Source organism: Mytilus californianus, unplaced genomic scaffold, assembly GCF_021869535.1.
Source record: "Mytilus californianus isolate M0D057914Y unplaced genomic scaffold, xbMytCali1.0.p SCAF_3, whole genome shotgun sequence".
NCBI lineage: Eukaryota > Metazoa > Mollusca > Bivalvia > Mytilida > Mytilidae > Mytilus > Mytilus californianus.
In genome coordinates this window covers 36895782-36914486 of record NW_026262679.1, presented here as the reverse complement: position 1 = coordinate 36914486, position 18705 = coordinate 36895782, and the positions used below count along the sequence as shown (strand labels likewise).

The 18705-nt window shown below is 32.1% G+C and overlaps 1 protein-coding gene across 1 annotated transcript in view; it reads left to right on the top strand.

Annotated features, from left to right (window-relative positions):
• The first annotated feature begins 2387 nt into the window (after positions 1–2387).
• Positions 2388–18705, top strand: part of LOC127733470 (adhesion G-protein coupled receptor V1-like) — a 117876-nt gene continuing 101558 nt past the window's right edge. Inside the window, exons 1-12 of the mRNA XM_052242825.1 lie at positions 2388–2557; positions 3940–4188; positions 4701–4802; positions 5092–5211; positions 10508–10630; positions 11033–11815; positions 14283–14391; positions 14784–14927; positions 15951–16099; positions 16566–16704; positions 17318–17532; positions 18018–18206. Of these exons, the coding sequence (XP_052098785.1) occupies positions 2396–2557; positions 3940–4188; positions 4701–4802; positions 5092–5211; positions 10508–10630; positions 11033–11815; positions 14283–14391; positions 14784–14927; positions 15951–16099; positions 16566–16704; positions 17318–17532; positions 18018–18206 (2484 nt within the window). The 5' untranslated portion in view covers positions 2388–2395. The remainder of the gene's footprint in view (positions 2558–3939; positions 4189–4700; positions 4803–5091; positions 5212–10507; positions 10631–11032; positions 11816–14282; positions 14392–14783; positions 14928–15950; positions 16100–16565; positions 16705–17317; positions 17533–18017; positions 18207–18705) is intronic.

Below are 18705 nucleotides of genomic sequence, written 5' to 3'. Positions count from 1 at the left end.
TTTCATAAAGGTAAAATAACTGGTAATCAATTCTTTCTTCAAACAAAAATTGATTAATCAACATCAAATGCCAATAAATATGTGTAATATCCCCCATATGTCAGGGATATAGTCTCTTTAATACATAAAATCCTTTTATGGTCATGTAATACACATTACATTTTAATGAGATGAAAGAATGCCTTTAGTCTGCTGTCTATAAGGTTGCCAGCACCAAATAAAGAAATATCTAAAAACTTAATAAATATGCCACTATAAAACCAGGCGCGTAGCTACGTTTACGTCAAAACGCCCGGGCGTACACATGAAATTTGGAGAAAAAATATTTTAATCTAAATAAATTAAAAGATCTGGCTAAAAGCACATGAGCCTTGTAGTTCTTTCTCCACTGACTTGTAATTGAAGATAACAGTCGCAAGAAATTTACTTTTTAATCAAATGGTATCATATTATTTATTTGTTCGTTTTCTGTCAAAATCTGAATCTACTGTGAATTATCCTCCCTTTCCTATAGTTTAAAGCAATTCATTATCTGCTGAGATACGATATGCAGTTTTGTTGAGCCTGCGAGACATTCCGTTATCGGCGTTGGCGTCGTCAATATTTATGTTCAGCCCGTGGTTAATTTTTTTTTAAAACATCAATGAATTTGTAAAACCTTTATGAAATTTTACAGAATAAAGGCAGAAACTTTTTTATGATCAAAAGAGTATCCAGAGCATAATTATGAAAATTTACTTTTAATTTTTCCGCATTTTACTGAATAGAACATTGTTTTTATTAGTTAACAAGTGGATACTGTTTGTTACGCATCAATTACTTTGTCAAAACTTCATCGAATTTTATGTGAAAATGTTAACACCAACTGTACGATTTTTTTTTGCACCAGATGCGCAATTCCACAATTAATGTCTCATCAGTGATGCACGAGGCCGAAATATTTGAAAATCCAAAACCTAATAAAAAAATTGGAAGAGCTGATCAAAATAAAGCGTATATAAAGTATCGCTAATTCCGGACAAAGAACCAGAGCTTTGCATGGGGGAGATATATTCCTTTATTTTTAAATGATTTCAAAACTTTTACAACAGTCAGCAAATTTCAGTCTAAACAATATTTTTTTTCATTTTTCAGTGTTTTACCATTTTTTGGGGCAATTAGCAGACGGTCTTGAATTAAATATTTTTCACCTGCTACATTTGTAAACTTTCATAGATTGTTATGAAACTTGGACAGAAGCTTATCTTCCAAGATCAAGAAAAACATTTAAAGAAAAGTTTGATTTCTTTTAAATCCTGTATTTGACTGATAAATGGATTCACTTTTTATAGTTTAACCGACAGCAGCAATCCCAGGCGAAACACAGGATTCCACGGAACCCTTTGAGTATGTTTATATCACACATGACCATCTATGAAGATTTATTATTGTATGTACTTGTCCATTAACGAAATTTGCGCATAAAAGGGGAGAAAACTAGATTAAGTCATAATAATCAAAAGAACGACACCATTGAAAATGTAAACTTGCATTTTTTATATTTCGAAAGGTTTGGATCTTTGGTCGATTGATTGTTTTACCCCACATCTCCTTTTAAACATATTTCATAGTAACAACTATTGGCCATTAGATTCCAAATCAACACACTGAATAAATTATACATGAAAAAATCAAGAAATTAGACTTTAAAGTACTAGTATGTTGCTATTGATGAGTTTTAATGACAGAAATAGTATCTCTCTCTCAATAAATCGTTAGCTTCCGTCGGACCCCTGCTGGGAGGTCCCTTGCCCTATACCCGCTGGGGACCCTCAAACCCCTCGCCGAGGTTCGGGCGTACACTTAAAAATGGCTTAGCTACGCCACTGAAAACTCCTTTGTCTTGATTTTATAGCTTGTCTTTGGTTAATGGCACATTTTATATATTTGAGACCACACAACAATGCTTGAAAACTATACACAGCAATAAAGGAGTTACTGTCTTCTTTTAGTTACTTATCATGTGTTGTTCAGTGTTCCTTTTTGCCCATATTTAATAACAGCATTCACAACCTGTTTTGGGAATAACCTTTTCCAGTTACTCTCAAGACCAAAAGTTTGGAAAGCTAAACACATACAATGTTCAAGCATCAAAATCAAAGAGGTTTACACAGCTAGTACAGCCAAAATCTCTGTACTCTGCTCTGCTTTGCTTGAAGGAGTAGCATTAATTTTAGTGCAAATTTCCATCAATGCACCCAGACAATATCGCCACTCAACCATGTTATGATTAGTCATTGTTGGGTATACTTCCACAAGGCAGCAACTAAAAGCCGCAGAAAAGGTCCGGAGGTCAAAATTCAATCTGTTTAATTTTGATCATGATATTGTTTCAGATAAATGACATAACTATAAGATGATAAGATATATTTGGTTACTGGTACTAGTAGTTCAGACTTATGGACAAGTAACAGTCAAGCTATTAGATACAGCACTGTTAGTGGATGAAGGACAGCAGTTCCAAATACGTATACAGAAAACAGGACTTATCACCTCTGTCCTCAATACAGTAGTGGCAGTAAGTGTAAAAAATCATCGGCAAGACAATTCTCAAAGAAATCTTTCTCTTTTGTGTACTGGAAGTTAAAAAATGGTGAAGGTAGCTTTTAAAAAAATTAATTAATCCTTATTTTTAAACTTGATTTTAAAGGAAAGATTACAAAATAAAAACAGAAAAAAAAATTAGATCCTGTCACACTACTTTGTTTGCAGGCCAACTAAATCCCTTAATTCATTTTTTTTCATTGACAATTGTGTATGCCTTTAATTTTTGCAGGATAACATAGAATAAAAACGTAATTTATAATTACTAAGGTCTCATGGTAAAGAAAAATGGAATAATAAGGAGATCTTAAGTTTATTTCATCTTTTTTGGCTAAGAGTTAACTCAGATTAATGAGATTTATATGAAAGATTGAGGTGTAATATTACAAGGTAATATACAACAGTTTCTTCTTAATGAATCATACAGAAATAAAAAAATAAAGTTTAAGGTCAAGGGTTCTTATTACACTCATATAAAGATGCAAATATTTTGCTGATTATCATGAATTAGCTATAACTTATGGGAGATTAATTATTCCAAAGAAAGAAGAATGTTCATGAAGGGCTAATATTGGCCCTAACATTTTGATGTTTTTTTAAATACTGTTTATACAAAATGACTTTACATTATGAATTAGGAAGTTATGACCCCTTGATAATACATTAATTGTGTTGTTATGTCAGTTTTGGTCCAAATTTTCCTCAATTCATAACAGTTTTTTCCATAATTTACTTTGGCTGCCATCCCTCATCCAGAAAATTTTTGTGTCTAGGGATTCAATATTAAACTTTACACCTTTTGGTTATAGCATATTTTGGATTGTAGGTTGCGGCCAAGGTTTTCCTAAAGCTTTCAGTTCTGAAAAATGAGTAAAATCATCTTATTTTGACAATATCTCAAAAATGGGCTGACTTTGGAGCCTATTCTGTACCATTATGAAGAAATTTGTTTTACCCAGCAGTTAGGCTTTTGAAATAAATCCATTTAAGAACCAAATCATGGCCATTATGATATCTTATGATAAACGTTGAAATTCAAGCCATATTTTGCCCTTAGTGAACCCTGTCCTTTATGTAGGAAGAAAAAGATTTTTTTGGGCTTATATGTTTTGATTTTTTATGCATATTGGTAGTCATCTAAGGTCAATCTATTTAATTGACATGAGCATTTCAAAAACAGCAGGTCATCTATGGGCCACTTTGAAAATTTGTAGCTCTAGGTCTTTCAACATGCAGATAGCATGCCAAAGTTACAACTCTTTTATACCCCAGCCTCCCTGGTATTTTTTCTAGATCCTTGATCAATACAGAGTTAGCAATTGTAATCACATAATAACTTTATGTTTCTGTTGACAGGTAAAAAGTCCACTAGATACAGGAAGTGATTTTGTTGGTAGTAGTCAGGTTGGATCTTTTTATCCAGGAGGCCCTGATGTTGTAGCTGTGACCTTCACTGTCACTGATGACTCATTTCCTGAGGTCGAAGAGACCTTCACCTTTGAACTGTCAGCTATAAGTAGTGGTGTAACTGTGGATACACCATACATTGCAGCTATAACAATTTCAGCTAATGATGATGCTTATGGAGTATTTAGCTTTCTTGATGTAAGTAAAAGAGTGCTGCTCCTTTGCAGTCTTTAAGTTAGGGATTTGACAAATATATTTAAAAATCACATATCTTTTTTATCCCCCCCCCCCCCCCTTTTTTCACCATAAAAAAAATCTCATGTTTTTCATGATTTTAATCATTGTCTAAAATCTTTTCACCTCACTCCGTGGTATCTATTACATTTTATGGAATTACACCCCTACCCCATTCAAAAAACCTGGATCAGACCCTGAATAAGATAAGAAGGTTGGTGCATCATGTTTGGCAGATAATCATGCTGAAAGGCCTATATTTCCTAGTAATTTGTGCAAATAGATAGACATGCACAATTTCAGTGTTTAGCCTAATAATATTTTTCTTGATGATATGAAAAGTTTTCCTTCATTCTTCAATGTACATAACCTCCCTCCCTCAAATCACATCAAATGTGGAAGCAGAAAACAAACTAAGTTTACCCTAATTAAAAGAGTTTGCTATATCTTTTGTTCTTAACTTAATTATTTTCCAGAGTTCTCATACATTGGTAACAGAAGCAGACATCATAACACCAGTCAAATTACGTGTTGGCAGAGATCGAGGAGCAAATGGTCAAGTTACAGTTACTTTTGTGGTTAGTTTTTCTGTAAATTGTGTATTGTTAATTTATTCAAGGGTGAACCACTACAAATTATTTTCAACACAAACCTTATAAGTGTGGAGCTTTCAACCATTGTCGTTTTCAATTTCAATTTAACGAGACGTATTTATATAATTATTCTGTATTGAAAGAATCTTGCTCAGGCTCAAATTGCATGTCTCATGGATTTTTCTTTTTAAGCTCTGTTGATACATTTTCAGTCATTAGATATAATATGCATTACTTAAAACTTTGCAAGACAAAACTTTCTATTATAATACAGGTAAACAGTACCCAAGCAGACGCCATCCCAGGAGAAGACATTACACCCAAATCTGGAATTGTTGTGTTCCAAGCGGGTGAAGCTCAGACTTACTTATATATTCAAATTAAAGATGATAATGTAAATATACTGTTTATATAATTTGGTGTTGATGACATGTCTTTGATAATTTCTGTTTAATTTAGTCATAATTATTGATGACTCAGGGTGGGATATTTTAAAGTTGGCATATTGTATGGACACCTGTCTATTATTGAAGAGGGAATATTGCCAATGATTTAAACAGTGCAAAGATGTTTGAATTTACATGAATTATTCAACTGTTAGACTTGTTTGTTCCATAGTAATTTGTATGTCTGGTTCACCACTCAGGTTTTATAGTAAATATAGAATAAGGAGATGTGGTATGATTGCCATTCCCAACGAGACAACAATCCACAAGAGTCCAAATGACATGGATTTAAGCAACTGTTGCTTGACTAATTTTTTGAGTTGTTTATCAAAAATTGTTTTGTCTTATTAAATTATAAACTCCAGTTAAAAATCATTGATTATCAATTGCATCTCAACCCAACGAAAATAAGATTTCACTTTTAGTGACATATTTCAAAATAATGTTAGTTCAACAATGCACGATCAAGTTCTAAGAGAGAACCTGAGGTCTTTGAAACTGAAAAAAAGTTTTATAGTATTCAATTTACAATAGATTATATTTGTAATACTTTTTAAATGTACACCATGATACAAAAGGACATAAACCAAATGTAAGGACAACACAAATGTGTAACAGCTTGTCCAATAATTAGATAAATCAGATATTGATGTGTAATACATGGAAACATTGTCATACACTTGATTATCAAATTGTGATAGGCAATATCAATGATATATTTCTTACTATAAGAACAATATTGACATAAAACACATTTACTAAAGCATTTCAGATCTTTTAGAATGTAAAGATTATCCTTAAAATCAAATTTTTATTTATAAATGAACTACGATTTATATGAAACTTGAAACTTTAATTTTATGGAAGAATGATTGATGAAACCACAAAAAGAAAAAAAAAAGCATGAATTACACAATATATACTTTACCAATCTCAAACTCCAGATTTAAGAAATGATGAGTAAGAAACCTTTTTCAAATCCACTAATATTGACTTCCATAAACAACAGTAATTTGACAATGCAAATAATAGAATAAGAGTTTTGCTCATTGTTGGAAGGCCCTATGGTGACCTATAGTTGTTTATATCTGCATCATTTATACTCTGGTGAATAGTTATCTCGTAGGCAATCATACCACGTCTCCTTATTTTTATATTGAGGGCTCACCATATATATATAGTCATCAACAATAAGCTGGTGCTTGCATCATGTGAAAGCTCTATAATATTACTCCATGCCTTGACAAATTTTACATGACCTTAAGGGCATACGATACAGTAGAGATCCCTGGTTGATTTTTTCTTGAAATTTTGGTAGAAGGTCAATTTCGATGTGTACTTTTGAAATATGCAAAGAAAAATATACCTTCATGACTTACTTTTTGAGATAATTTGGTTTGAAATTTGCATATTTGAAGGGAAAACCCTGAAATTTCATAAAAAAGGACTTTTAAAGAAAGTTACAATACTTTTGAACGAACAGTCATAACTTAACCGGGTTTTTTGTAAAATGTTCCCTTGATCCATGGCATGACCATGCTGTAACAAGTTTAAGGTTAAACAAAATTGTTGTTTTCTGAATTTACTTTACTATTAGTGAAATAAAGAAATTGACAATATTTTTGCGTCTATTCAGAAATGCAGAAAAAAATCGATCGTTGATTTTTTCTTAAAATTTTGGCGGAGTGTTCTTTAAATATTACTTGATTGATTGCAAAAGAAAAAACTGGGGGTCCATGTGCTTGTTTTTTCAATAAAAGCAATAAACTTTGATTTTTAATTGCAAACGGGACGTTTGCCAATAGGGCGCTAAACTACGTTGAAATAAGTTTTAATCGCAATAACGTCGTAAAATCATTCCCGCCGTTCATGATTACGCTGTCAAGTTCAGTGGTATAGCCAAGTTTTTTTTTCGAAAGCAATGATATTATTCATTAAAATTTTTAAAGCTGGTTACTCGTAAAATAGCATAAAATATTTGCCAAACCTTTATGAATTGTTACGAATCTTGGACATGCTGGATACAAAAAGTATTCTAGTAAATTACTTTTAGAAAAGAAATGTTCGGAAACATAAAAAGATAAATTTGATAAAAATAAATATTTCATAATCAAAATATAATAATAACAATAAAAATAAATGGGGAATGTGTCCATGGGACACAGATGATGCCCCCGCTTGCATATAACGTTATAAAGGGATATAACTCAAGAACTGTAAAAGTGACGCTACCCAAATTTGTACTTGATCTGAGTTTTGCGGTAATAAGCATTGTGCATAAGTTTCATAACATTTGGTTGAGGCAAACTAAAATTAGAGAACAGAAACAAATATTTCAGAATTTTTTCCATTTGTTAAGGGGCATAACTCTAGAACGGTAAAAGTGACCCCACCAAAATTCAAACTTCTCATGTCTTCTTTGACTGTCCATGACGTTAAAATACTAAATCCCTGGGATGTGTTTTAGTTGATTTTAGTCTCTGATGCATGATTTTTTATTATTAATTGTTTTGGCTTTTAACTAGCTGTCAGTAACTGCGAGTACTCTCAAATCGTACTTTCTTGTTTATTTGACCTGTTGATACTAATTGTATTGCTTTTTTGTTATTTAATGTTATTCAGGGTTATATCTGGTCTATATACCAGCTTTGATAAGTGTTTGGTATAACTATAACTATAAATGTACTATGAACATCAAAATTATTTATTTTGTAAAACTATTTCCTTTCTCCATTGGTACTATATACACGTATACCTAACAACAAAATTATTTTCATTTACCTGTGTTTAAAGTTAGTGCAAATAGCTGATATTTTTGTTCAAGCATATTGTTTTTCTTTAATTGTTTAACATTTCTTACCGATATAACATGTTACTTTTATTATTCTTCCCTTAGTTTATTTATTTTGTATTTACATTGTGTCATAGGTCAAATTTATTTGTTCAGTGTATGTTCAAAGGTGTTAATATGTCCTTTGATTGAGTTAAGCTATTTCAGTTGATATTTTATAGTGTGTCTTTCTATGTTGTGATGTTACACTATTGTTTCGGAAAAAGGGTGAAGGTTTGGTACCATTAAAACGTTTAAACCCGCTGCATTTGTTTGCACCTGTCCTAAGTCAGGAATCTGATGTTCAGTAGTTGTTGTTTGTTGATGTGGTTCATAAGTTTTTCTCGTTTCTCGTTTTTTATATAGATTAGACCGTTGGTTTTCCCGTTTGAATGGTTTTACACTAGTAATTTTTGGGGCCCTTTATAGCTTACTGTTCGGTGTGAGCCAAGGCTCCGTGTTGAAGACCGTACTGTGACCTATAATGGTTTACTTTTATAAATTTTGACTTGGATGGAGAGTTGTCTCAATGGCACTCATACCACATCTTCTTATATCTATTGATCTGTGTTTTGTGGTAATAAGCATTGTGTATAAGTTTCATAACATTTGGTTGAGGCAAACTAAAGTTAGAGAACGGAAACGAAAAATTCAGCAATTTTTCCATTTGTAAAGGGGCATAACTCTAGAATGGTAAAAGTGACGCCACCAAAATTCAAACTTGATCTGTGTTTTGTGGTAATAAGCGTTGTGTATAAGTTTCATAACATTTGGTTGAGGCAAACTAAAGTTAGAGAACGGAAACCAATTTTGGGACGTACGTACGTACGTACAGACGGACAAGGGTAAAACTTAATGCCCCCTCCGCTACGGCGTTGGCATAAAAAATAATTTGCATCTCAGTCCGACATTAGTCCTTCAACTCATGCAGACAACACAGCTTGGGCATATTTTTAATTATTCAAAAGGTCCCAACAAGACAAAATATGAAACAATTATCAAGTAAGTGGGATAATATAAAAATAAAGACAGTTGGTATGATTGCCAATGAGACAATTATCAACCATATTTCAAATTACGAAGATAAACGCAATTAAGGGTCACCGCACGGCCTTCACCAAAAAAAAAGCCTCACTGTTTAGTCAGTTTTAAAAAGCCCCGACATGAAAATGTGAACAATTCAATCAAGAAAACTATCGGCCTACTATATAGGCATTATATGAACACAAAACCATACCCAAATTAACTCGGGTCAGCTTAGAACTACTCTGAACATGTTCAAAAAGGTGTATATTTAGAGCTGTTTCGAGCAAATTCATGTCGTAATTGTCTCAATAAAGTCCATTACGGTGTAGTTTAACATTTCATAGGAAGTACAGCAGTCGGTATTAGATCATGAAATTGCATGATTTTGTATCAATAGATAAGTTGCCTAAGTTTATTTGTCTTCAGGGTATTTTTATACCCCCGCAAATGAAAGTTGGGTGGCGTATTGTTTTACACCTGTCCGTCTGTCCGTCCGTCATTCCGTCTATAATACGGGGCTTATAACTGGGTCTTTTAAACTGACAGTTCTTTTTCATACACATATGTATTCCACTGGGTTAAATTCTAAAAATGCCGTTAAACTTTTTAATGTACTTATTCAAAGTCAGGTGCAGTATGAGGCGTTGTCTTTATTAATCATGTTATTTTGTCATTTTGTTGATAGTCTCTGTTAAATTTATTTGCACAATTCTCCATACAGTTTTCCAAATGGTGTAGATATTATATATAGATCAAGACAGTACGTTGATATCTAAATTACATTTAATTACTTATTGGTCTTTTTGTTTAGGTGGGTTTCTGTCTCATCGACGTATCATTATTTGCATATCTGTTATTCATTTCCTATATGAAATAAAACATATACAAGAGTATGAATGTGGATTTAATTTTTTTTCTTCACATTTCAAGTTAATACTATTGACCTCAATATTAATGAATGAATATAACAATTTTCATGATATGGCCGATTTTCTTGGCAGGTACTTTTTTTTCAAATTCGCGCAACCGGATTTGTGACGTCACTGGATTTTCCGCAAATGTGACTACATTTAAAACGACGTCGCGAAATGTAATCGTTCTTATTAGAAACTTTGCGAAATTACAACGTTCTGATTAACAACGTCGCGAAAACAACACGAACAGTTTTGAAAACGTTATTATCTGCCCCTGCTACTGTATCGTATTCCCTAATAGAAATGAATAACAATATACCAACCGTCCAGTAAACTGAGACACCAAAACCCATTTATTATGATAAGCAAATCTGTTTGTGAATTTAAATGAGTGTAAAATTTATTTGAGTAATAATTTTTACTGAATTTCATTGAGACACAAAAAAAATGTTTACTTGTGGTTATCTACTTTAGATACCCGAAAACAATGAAGAGTTTATAATAACCTTAACTGGAGCTACACAGGGTGCGAGGGTACTAGACACAGAAATGGTACTGATTATACAGGCTAATGATGCTCCAATCAGATTCCAACAGGTAAGTCATGTGGTTTATTAGATTAAAGATGCCCTAATTTGATTCCAGTGAAAGGTCATGGGATAGGAATAGAATCATCACTATAATTTCACTAGAATGCTGGACTAGTGAAATAAATTGTTGACAGCAGTAGTGCAATATGTTGTTGAATAAAAATTTAAAAAAAAAGAATCAACAGATGTAAATTTTTTTTTGATAGACCAAATTGTGATGAAAAGAAAAAAATATACAGTGGTATTTATCTAGGATTAATTGGTTTGAAAATAACACCAAAATGCATTCTTCTCCACCAAAAAAAAGTGGTGGTGCGAAGGTTTCATTGCTACATAATACTGTTTAATAATCTTGATATAAATTTGTATATATGTAATCAGCAAACAGTAATATTCCCATTTTTTGTAGGCTGAATACAGATTTGATGAAGGACCAGGCACTAAAAATATACAGATTCCAGTATTACGAGGTTTAGAAAGTGATGGACAGAGTAGAATTGGATCTGTCAATGGTTTAGCCACAGTGGATTTTGTAATATTGACAGATACTGCCTCAGATGGATTAGACTTTACAGGACCTAGTAATCGACAGCTTGTCTTCAGTCCTGGTAGTACACAAGCTTTTATTCAGATACAAATACTAGATGACAGCAATCCAGAAGTTGAAGAAAGTTTTCAGATTTTATTGTCCAATGCAATAGGTGATGTCATTTCAGGAACTCCAATCAAAACAACCATATTTATTAATGGAAATGATAATCCTAATGGTGTGATAAGTTTCAGCCCAGGAAGTGATGGTGTTTCATCGCCGCTTATCCAATTAAATGAAGATGGTAAAAATTCAGATTATTTTACAGTTTTACGAACTGCAGGTACATTTGGTACTGTGACAGTTCAATGGGAGATACAAAGAAACGACACCCTTTCTGGAGGGGTGAGTGGAGATATATTGAGTACACAGGGAAGTGTTGTATTCCAAGCAGGACAGTCTCAGGCTAAAATTAATGTTACCGTAATTCAAGATTCTGTTGCCGAGCCACCTGAACGTTTTGTAATCAAGTTGTTACCTGGAAGTGTAAATGATGGAGCTAAAGTTGATGGAGTTATCAATGGATTAATACTAATAGAGGATAGTGATAATTATCATGGAACTGTAGAGTTTGGAGATGATACTCAACAGCAAATCATTGTGGTAAGTGGTTTTAGAAATTTGTTTCCTTTTCACCATAGAAATTTGTTGTAAAGTTGTTGATTAAAGGCCCACATACTTATACTCTGTAGAAAACAGTTTAAAGGAAATTTTGAGGGCAAGACAAGGAGAGAATTTCAAATCTAAAATTTATTTTTTCTTGTGTCTAAAAACTTCTTAAAATCTGCCCTGAAATTTAAAAATTCATGGACATCCCCAAAGAGGATAATGAAGTTTATTTTCATTATTACTGTTACAGTGTTAAGATTCATGTTTGTTTTGAGTTTTTTTGGGGGGGAAGGGAGAGAGGAAGGGGGGGGGGGGGCGGTAAAGCAGATTATTTACAAGGTGAATTTTGGTCTTTTTATTGTATTACTGTATAAAATGATTTAAATTTTTGCAATAGCTACTATTTTTTTTTTCCAATTTATTATCTAAATTAACACAGGAAATAATACCATCAGAGGTAAGTTTTGTTTGTTGGGATTTAGTTTATAGATTGCAGTAGAAACTTATCCAAATCTAAGATATTCAGGAATACTATCAAGATGGCTAGTTTAATATATATACTAAATATATATACAGCACAAACAACATTTTTCCAAAAGACCAAAAAAGTGAAAAAGTATATTTTAACAAAATGCATTTGACTAGCATGTCTAACAACTGATGTTCTTAAACCCTGCTGACTGCCATTGGCGATTGACAAATAAACGGATCATCAGATGTAAAAAATGGATCTTATTATTAATTTATTACCAAACAGAAAACAATGAACTTGCGGAAAAGATGGTATATCGCAAACATGAGGTGCAAAAATTTGTACACCATATCCAGATTTCGACAATTAATGTCTCTTCAGTGATGTTAGGAATCGAAACGGTATTTGGAAGGCCATATAATTTACCTCAAGTTAGGATAGACTCTTGAATTTTGAAAGAGTTTGAACGTTGTTTTCAATTTAGACTTGTTTATATTATTTCGTTTGGGCTTGTATTATATTTGCTTTCAGGATTATATGATCCGTTCATCCTATTTCGACTCTTTCAAAATTCAAGAGTCTATCCTAAATTGAGATAAATTATATGGCCTTCCAAATACTGTTTCGATTCCTAACATCACTGAAGAGACATTAATTGTAGAAATCTGGATATGGTGTACAAATTTTTGTCAATCGCCAATGGCAGTCAGCAGGGTTTAAGAACATCAGTTGTTCGACCTACTAGTCAAATGCGTTTTGTTAAAATATACTTTTTCACTTTTTTGGTCTTTTGCAAAAATGTTGTTTGTGCTGTATTTAGACCCCTCTAACAAGAAATTTGTTTTGCATGCACATGTATAAAAATAACGGTTTTTATCCAACGCAATCATAGGTTTGAACGTTGTTTTCAATTTAGACTTGTTTACTAAATATATATATATATATATATATATATACTAATTTATTTATATTTGATCAAATTTATTCAGTATGTCTAAAACTATATAGCTGTTGAAAGAGGAACTTTTGTGAGAATAAGGTAAATTCACCAGAGTTTAGCATACCTCTTAGCTAAATTTTCAATAACTTACATCTTAGACTATATTTTATTTAGTAAAAAAAGTTAATAATCTGAATAGATTTGATCATTGGTATAAGGTATCAGGCTGGTTTTATGATAAAATTTGGCTATGGTTGCAATTAAGGAAAGTTGGCTTTCACAGTCACACATAGCATACTGCAGTCTTAATTGTTGCAACCATCAAATCATAGATTGAAGATGGAAAACATGAAGGATTTATTGTGTCATGAATTAATGATTATGTATGATAGCAGTTGCCATATATTATTGCTTTGATACAATTGCTTCCTATCAAAACCATTCCCATTTTAATCAATAAATATGATGAACTCATACATGACCTTGTTTGTTAACATGCATGGTTGAATTTCAAAGCTTCATATTTATGGTTTAGCTCTGGTTAAGGTTAATTATGCTAATGGTAAAATATTTTGTAACAATGTTCAAATCTTCTTGACAGTATTTTAGATCTTCTAGACAACAAATAAGTATTTCAAAGGTAGTTCTTTCTCCAACGTTGTACAGAATGATCTGGTAAAAAGAGGAATAGATGCATGTGGCCTCTGAAATTTTTGGAAAATTATGGAAATATTGTACAACAATTATTCATGTGAAATTATTTTAATCATGCAATTTGATCGTAGAGTATGGTTAAAACAGTGTTGTAGTAAAGGAATTTTGTAGGTTTTTGCTGAAAATAATGGTAATTGCATACAAATAACTGAATCATATTTTACATGAATACTCCTTCACGAAAGAGAACATCACTTATATATATATTGTAAGTTTCGCTGCTCAGATATTGCGAAATTGAAAATTGATAAAAGTACTCTGCTATAACATGTATAAGATATGTCAAGATGAGACAAAAATAATGGGTGATTGATCTCTATTTCTGTCTTATACAGGTATCCAATCCAAGACATGTACAATTAACAATTATTAGAACAGGGTTTAACCAAGGAACAGTAAACATCAACCTGACAGTAGTTTATACGGGACCAGGAGATACAGAAGGTATATAACAGGTTATATTGGTAAAAAAAGTTAATATCAATATGACAGCAATCCAAAAACAAAAGGCTTTCAAAAAATGTACCAGGTAGTTGTCACTATTTAATGTTAGACAGTAATGCACAGAGGGCTAGGAAGAAATCATTAAATGGCCAATAAAACTTTCAGAGGTAAATATAAACAAACAGAAGTTACCGGGCAGTGAAAAATAATCAGTGACGGTAAAATATAGAAAATTTGAAATTGAAAATGTTTACCTTCTAACTAATTCATAAGGTACATTAAGATACAAATGACAAAAAGTCCAGTTTAAAAATTTCAAATTATTTTTATTGTTTGTCTCAAGTTTCTCAAAATTGACAGAAGAATACATATATCAGAAATTATTATTTCAGATGTTATAGAGAAATCAGAGTGGCAGACGATATTTACAACAGGAATCGGTAGCCAGATTTTTAAAGTTCCAATTAACAGTTCAGCATTCTTACATGTTGGTGGAAAGTTTACTGCAACCTTAACTGGTGTTGATCTTAATTATGGTTTGTTTATATGATTACCATTTTAGTTTATAATTAAAATAGCCCAAATGCCTTTTAATTAAGAATTTTTATATATGACTTACAAAAATGGCAAAAAAAAATGACCTTAACATTTTTCTTTTTTTATACGCCCTTCAAATTTTTGACGGGACGTATTATGGTATACAAATGTCCAGCGTCCGTCTGTCTGTCCGTCTGTCTGTCCGGCGTAAACATGTCGCACCATAACTTGAGAATGACTTATCCAAATTTCATGAAACTTAACATAGTTGTTTCTTATGATGGTCAAATGATCTGTATACTTTTTGGTGAAAATAAGATTAAAACTTTTTGAGTTACGGGACTTAGTAACTAAAACAGGTGTGTGTTTTTTTTCACATGTCGCGCCGTATCTCAAAAACAATTTATGATTATTGCTTAAAACTTTACACACTTCTTAGTTATATTAATCTTAAGATCTGTATACTTTTTGGTGATGATTCAAAATTTTATTTTTGAGTTATTGAGTATTTTGTAAAAAAAGGGGGAGGGGTTTTTCACATGTCGCGCCGTATCTCAAAAACGATTTATGATTATTGCTTAAAATTTTACACACTTTTTAGTTATATTAATCTAAAGATCTGTATACTTTTTGGTTTTGATTCAAAATTATATTTTTGAGATATTGAGTTTTTTGTAAAAAAAAAAGGGGGTTTTCGCATGTCACGCCGTATGTCAGAAACTATTTATGCTTATTGCATAAAAATTCACACACAAGACCACGGGCGTATCATGCGCTCATGGCGCAGCTGTTTATTTACTAGAGTCATATTACATGTATTTACTTAGAATAGAGAATGTATAAATGCTTCACTCCTCTGTCCATTCTCTTAAGTATTCTTTGAAGAAATTATTACAATATTTCCTCTGTCCGATGTTAATTCTATAATTCTTTTTCCGTGAATAATATTCTAGGGTATATCAGTGGAACTGATATTTTCAAATAACTTCTATTCCACTACAACTCTACTATAATTCTTTCAGATCCACCACTAGGAGCCTTTAACACCCCAAAGTTAGGTAGTAAAACAACAGTAGAGATACCAGTCACTATACAACAAGCCAATGGGGAGATTGGATTTCAGAACACTTATACTGTTACTGTTAGTGAACCAGAAACCAGTCCATACTCTGTAAGTTAAATAATTTTGTTACTTGAATTTAATTAACATCCTTTTTAACATGTTTAAAGGATGTTAATTCAGTTACAATAAGGTTACAGTTTTCATCTTTTTATTGACGTTCCCTGAAAGAGTATACCGGTACATAAAAATTAAAGATACATGTTTTATGTGTAACCTGAGTGAGTTTCTTGTTCACTATTTTTGAACCCAGAATTCTTAAAAGGTCTTAATGGCCAAGTAGTCTAGTTAACTGACTGGCATTTAAGTTTATCACCAGTGATAATGTAGATATTTGAGTCTTGCTATGGTCATCAGCAAAAAACTGCAAAATGCACTGGTTTACTTGTGTAAAACAAGATCTGCTATGTTATTTTACAAAGGCAAGTGACCAGTTGACAACCATAGGCTTTTTAGACACTTAAGTAAAGTATTCAATAATTGATACTGACCTAATTATAGCTCTTACATTTTACAGGTTAATCTTAAACTGAGCAGAGAAGGTACAAGTGGTCAGGCAGTTATTAGCTGGTCGTTAGCCGGTTCTGGTACCAATGCTGCCTCAGTAACCCAGGAAGATACTGGACCCACTTCTGGTACTGCTGTTATGGAAGCAGGTAAGTAATCAGATGGTCAACAGCACTGAAGGTTAACCAATAATAACTGAGAAAATCAGGAGGATAATGATCTCAAATAGATTTTGTTGTCATAGTAACAGATAAGTGATTAGGAAGTAACTCAAATAGTAGCTAGCTTGGTTTGGTATGAAATATGTTCAGTAATTAAACAAAGTCTATTATATCCTTGCACAGTTATTATTTGTTTGTACATGTATATTTGATTAGAAGTATAGGTTGATGAAGTATTATTGTGTGATTTTTCTTGTATAGATAGATTTGATTCCTTATTGGTTTTTTTAACAAATAGTTGCAATATTTCATGCATAGTCAAGACAAAAACAAATGAACAATTAATCAATTAAATGAGTAGGTTTTTTTTCAAAGTTGGCCCTACAAGATGGAGACACTTAGTTTGGACTACCACTAAAAGAGGAGGATATGTTGGATAGGGGGAAAAACTGCAATTAAGTAAAGGTGTCTACATTTTTATCAATGAAGAATGTAGTTGATTCTTAGATGAAAGAAGCTTCAAATTACCTGGTAAATAAAGCTGTAAAAAATAGAAAGAATATAACAATGTCATACATGTAATAAAACATTTCCTTTGCAGACAAATCAGAGGCAGACTTTACCATTCTGATTAACCCAGATGATTTACCTGAGCTTAATGAAGAATTGACAGTGACCTTGACTTATGTCAGTCCATCTGATACACAACGTTTAAAGCATGGCGCAACACAGGTCAAGGTTATCATTCTTGAAAATGACAACCCAGGAGGAACTTTTCAGTTTTCATCCGATATGCAAGATTCATATCAAGTTCAAGTAAGTATATTTTTTTTTTATCTTTTGTCACTTAATTCATGAAGTTTGTACTTTAGTTTTAATAATGAAATCACCTGCTTTTAAATGATACATGGTTGATAAAATATAACTAACAAACATATGGTGTAGAGTTGTCTCATTGGCAGTCATTACATCTTCTTATTTTTTCATCAGTGGATTTCAAAATTTGCCTAAATGCTTCTAGTTGACAATCTTCTTGAAATAAGTCAATTTAGTCATTGTAATTGGAAGAAAGATTTTTTTTCAGTAGAAAAATCTATAAGTTTATGCAATAGGCAGAGGACTATTGAATTTATAAGAAATAATATCCAGGAATTTTTAATACTAAAATCATTTATTTATCTGTTTTTTGGGAAAATGTTTTTCATTCTCCACAAATTAAATGGTATGTTTGTCTGCAGCTGCATTTAGTGTGACACCAAAATTTTATATCTACATGTAATCATTTTTTAACATACTTGTAGGAAGGCAGTTCTCCTATAGATATAGTTGTTGACAGACATGGTGGTTCTTTAGTCACTAGACATGTACAGTACACAGTTGTTCCCAATGGAGCTGCTGAATTCTATGGATATACCAATGTACTCAAGTTTGAACCTGGTATCATGAAGATGTCTGCTGCACTTTTACCTATACTTGATGGGATTCCAGAGGTATGTCATTTAGATTGTCAAATTTAAAAGAAAGTTTCCTGGAATTTTTGGGGAATTTTAAGGAGAGAGGTTTTGTGAATAAATTGATATAAATCACATTTGGTAATTTAAAACTTTCAGATTGGGAAAATAGATATTGTCTCCTCCCAACAAACTTCAGAAGGAAAAAATAATAGTTTTTTTTGTGTGTCCATCTGCATGTTACGCTTTTGCAGGTCACAAATGAGTTCTTCACCCCCTCTGTATTGCCAAATAGGATGAACTTGAACACTACTGAAATTTAAAAATCAGAGATAAATAATCAAGGTCACAACATGATCGATGAGATTAAGCTTGTCAACGTGTGTTAAAGCTCCAGTATTGCATGAAGTCTTCATCAAGCATCATCAAAGACATGGCCATTGGGAGAGCTTGAACTTTATTATTATTAAGTTTTGTTCAAAGCATTAAAAAGACATGTCTTTGGTTATTTGTGTTGATTGGTTGTAGTGTCATTGAC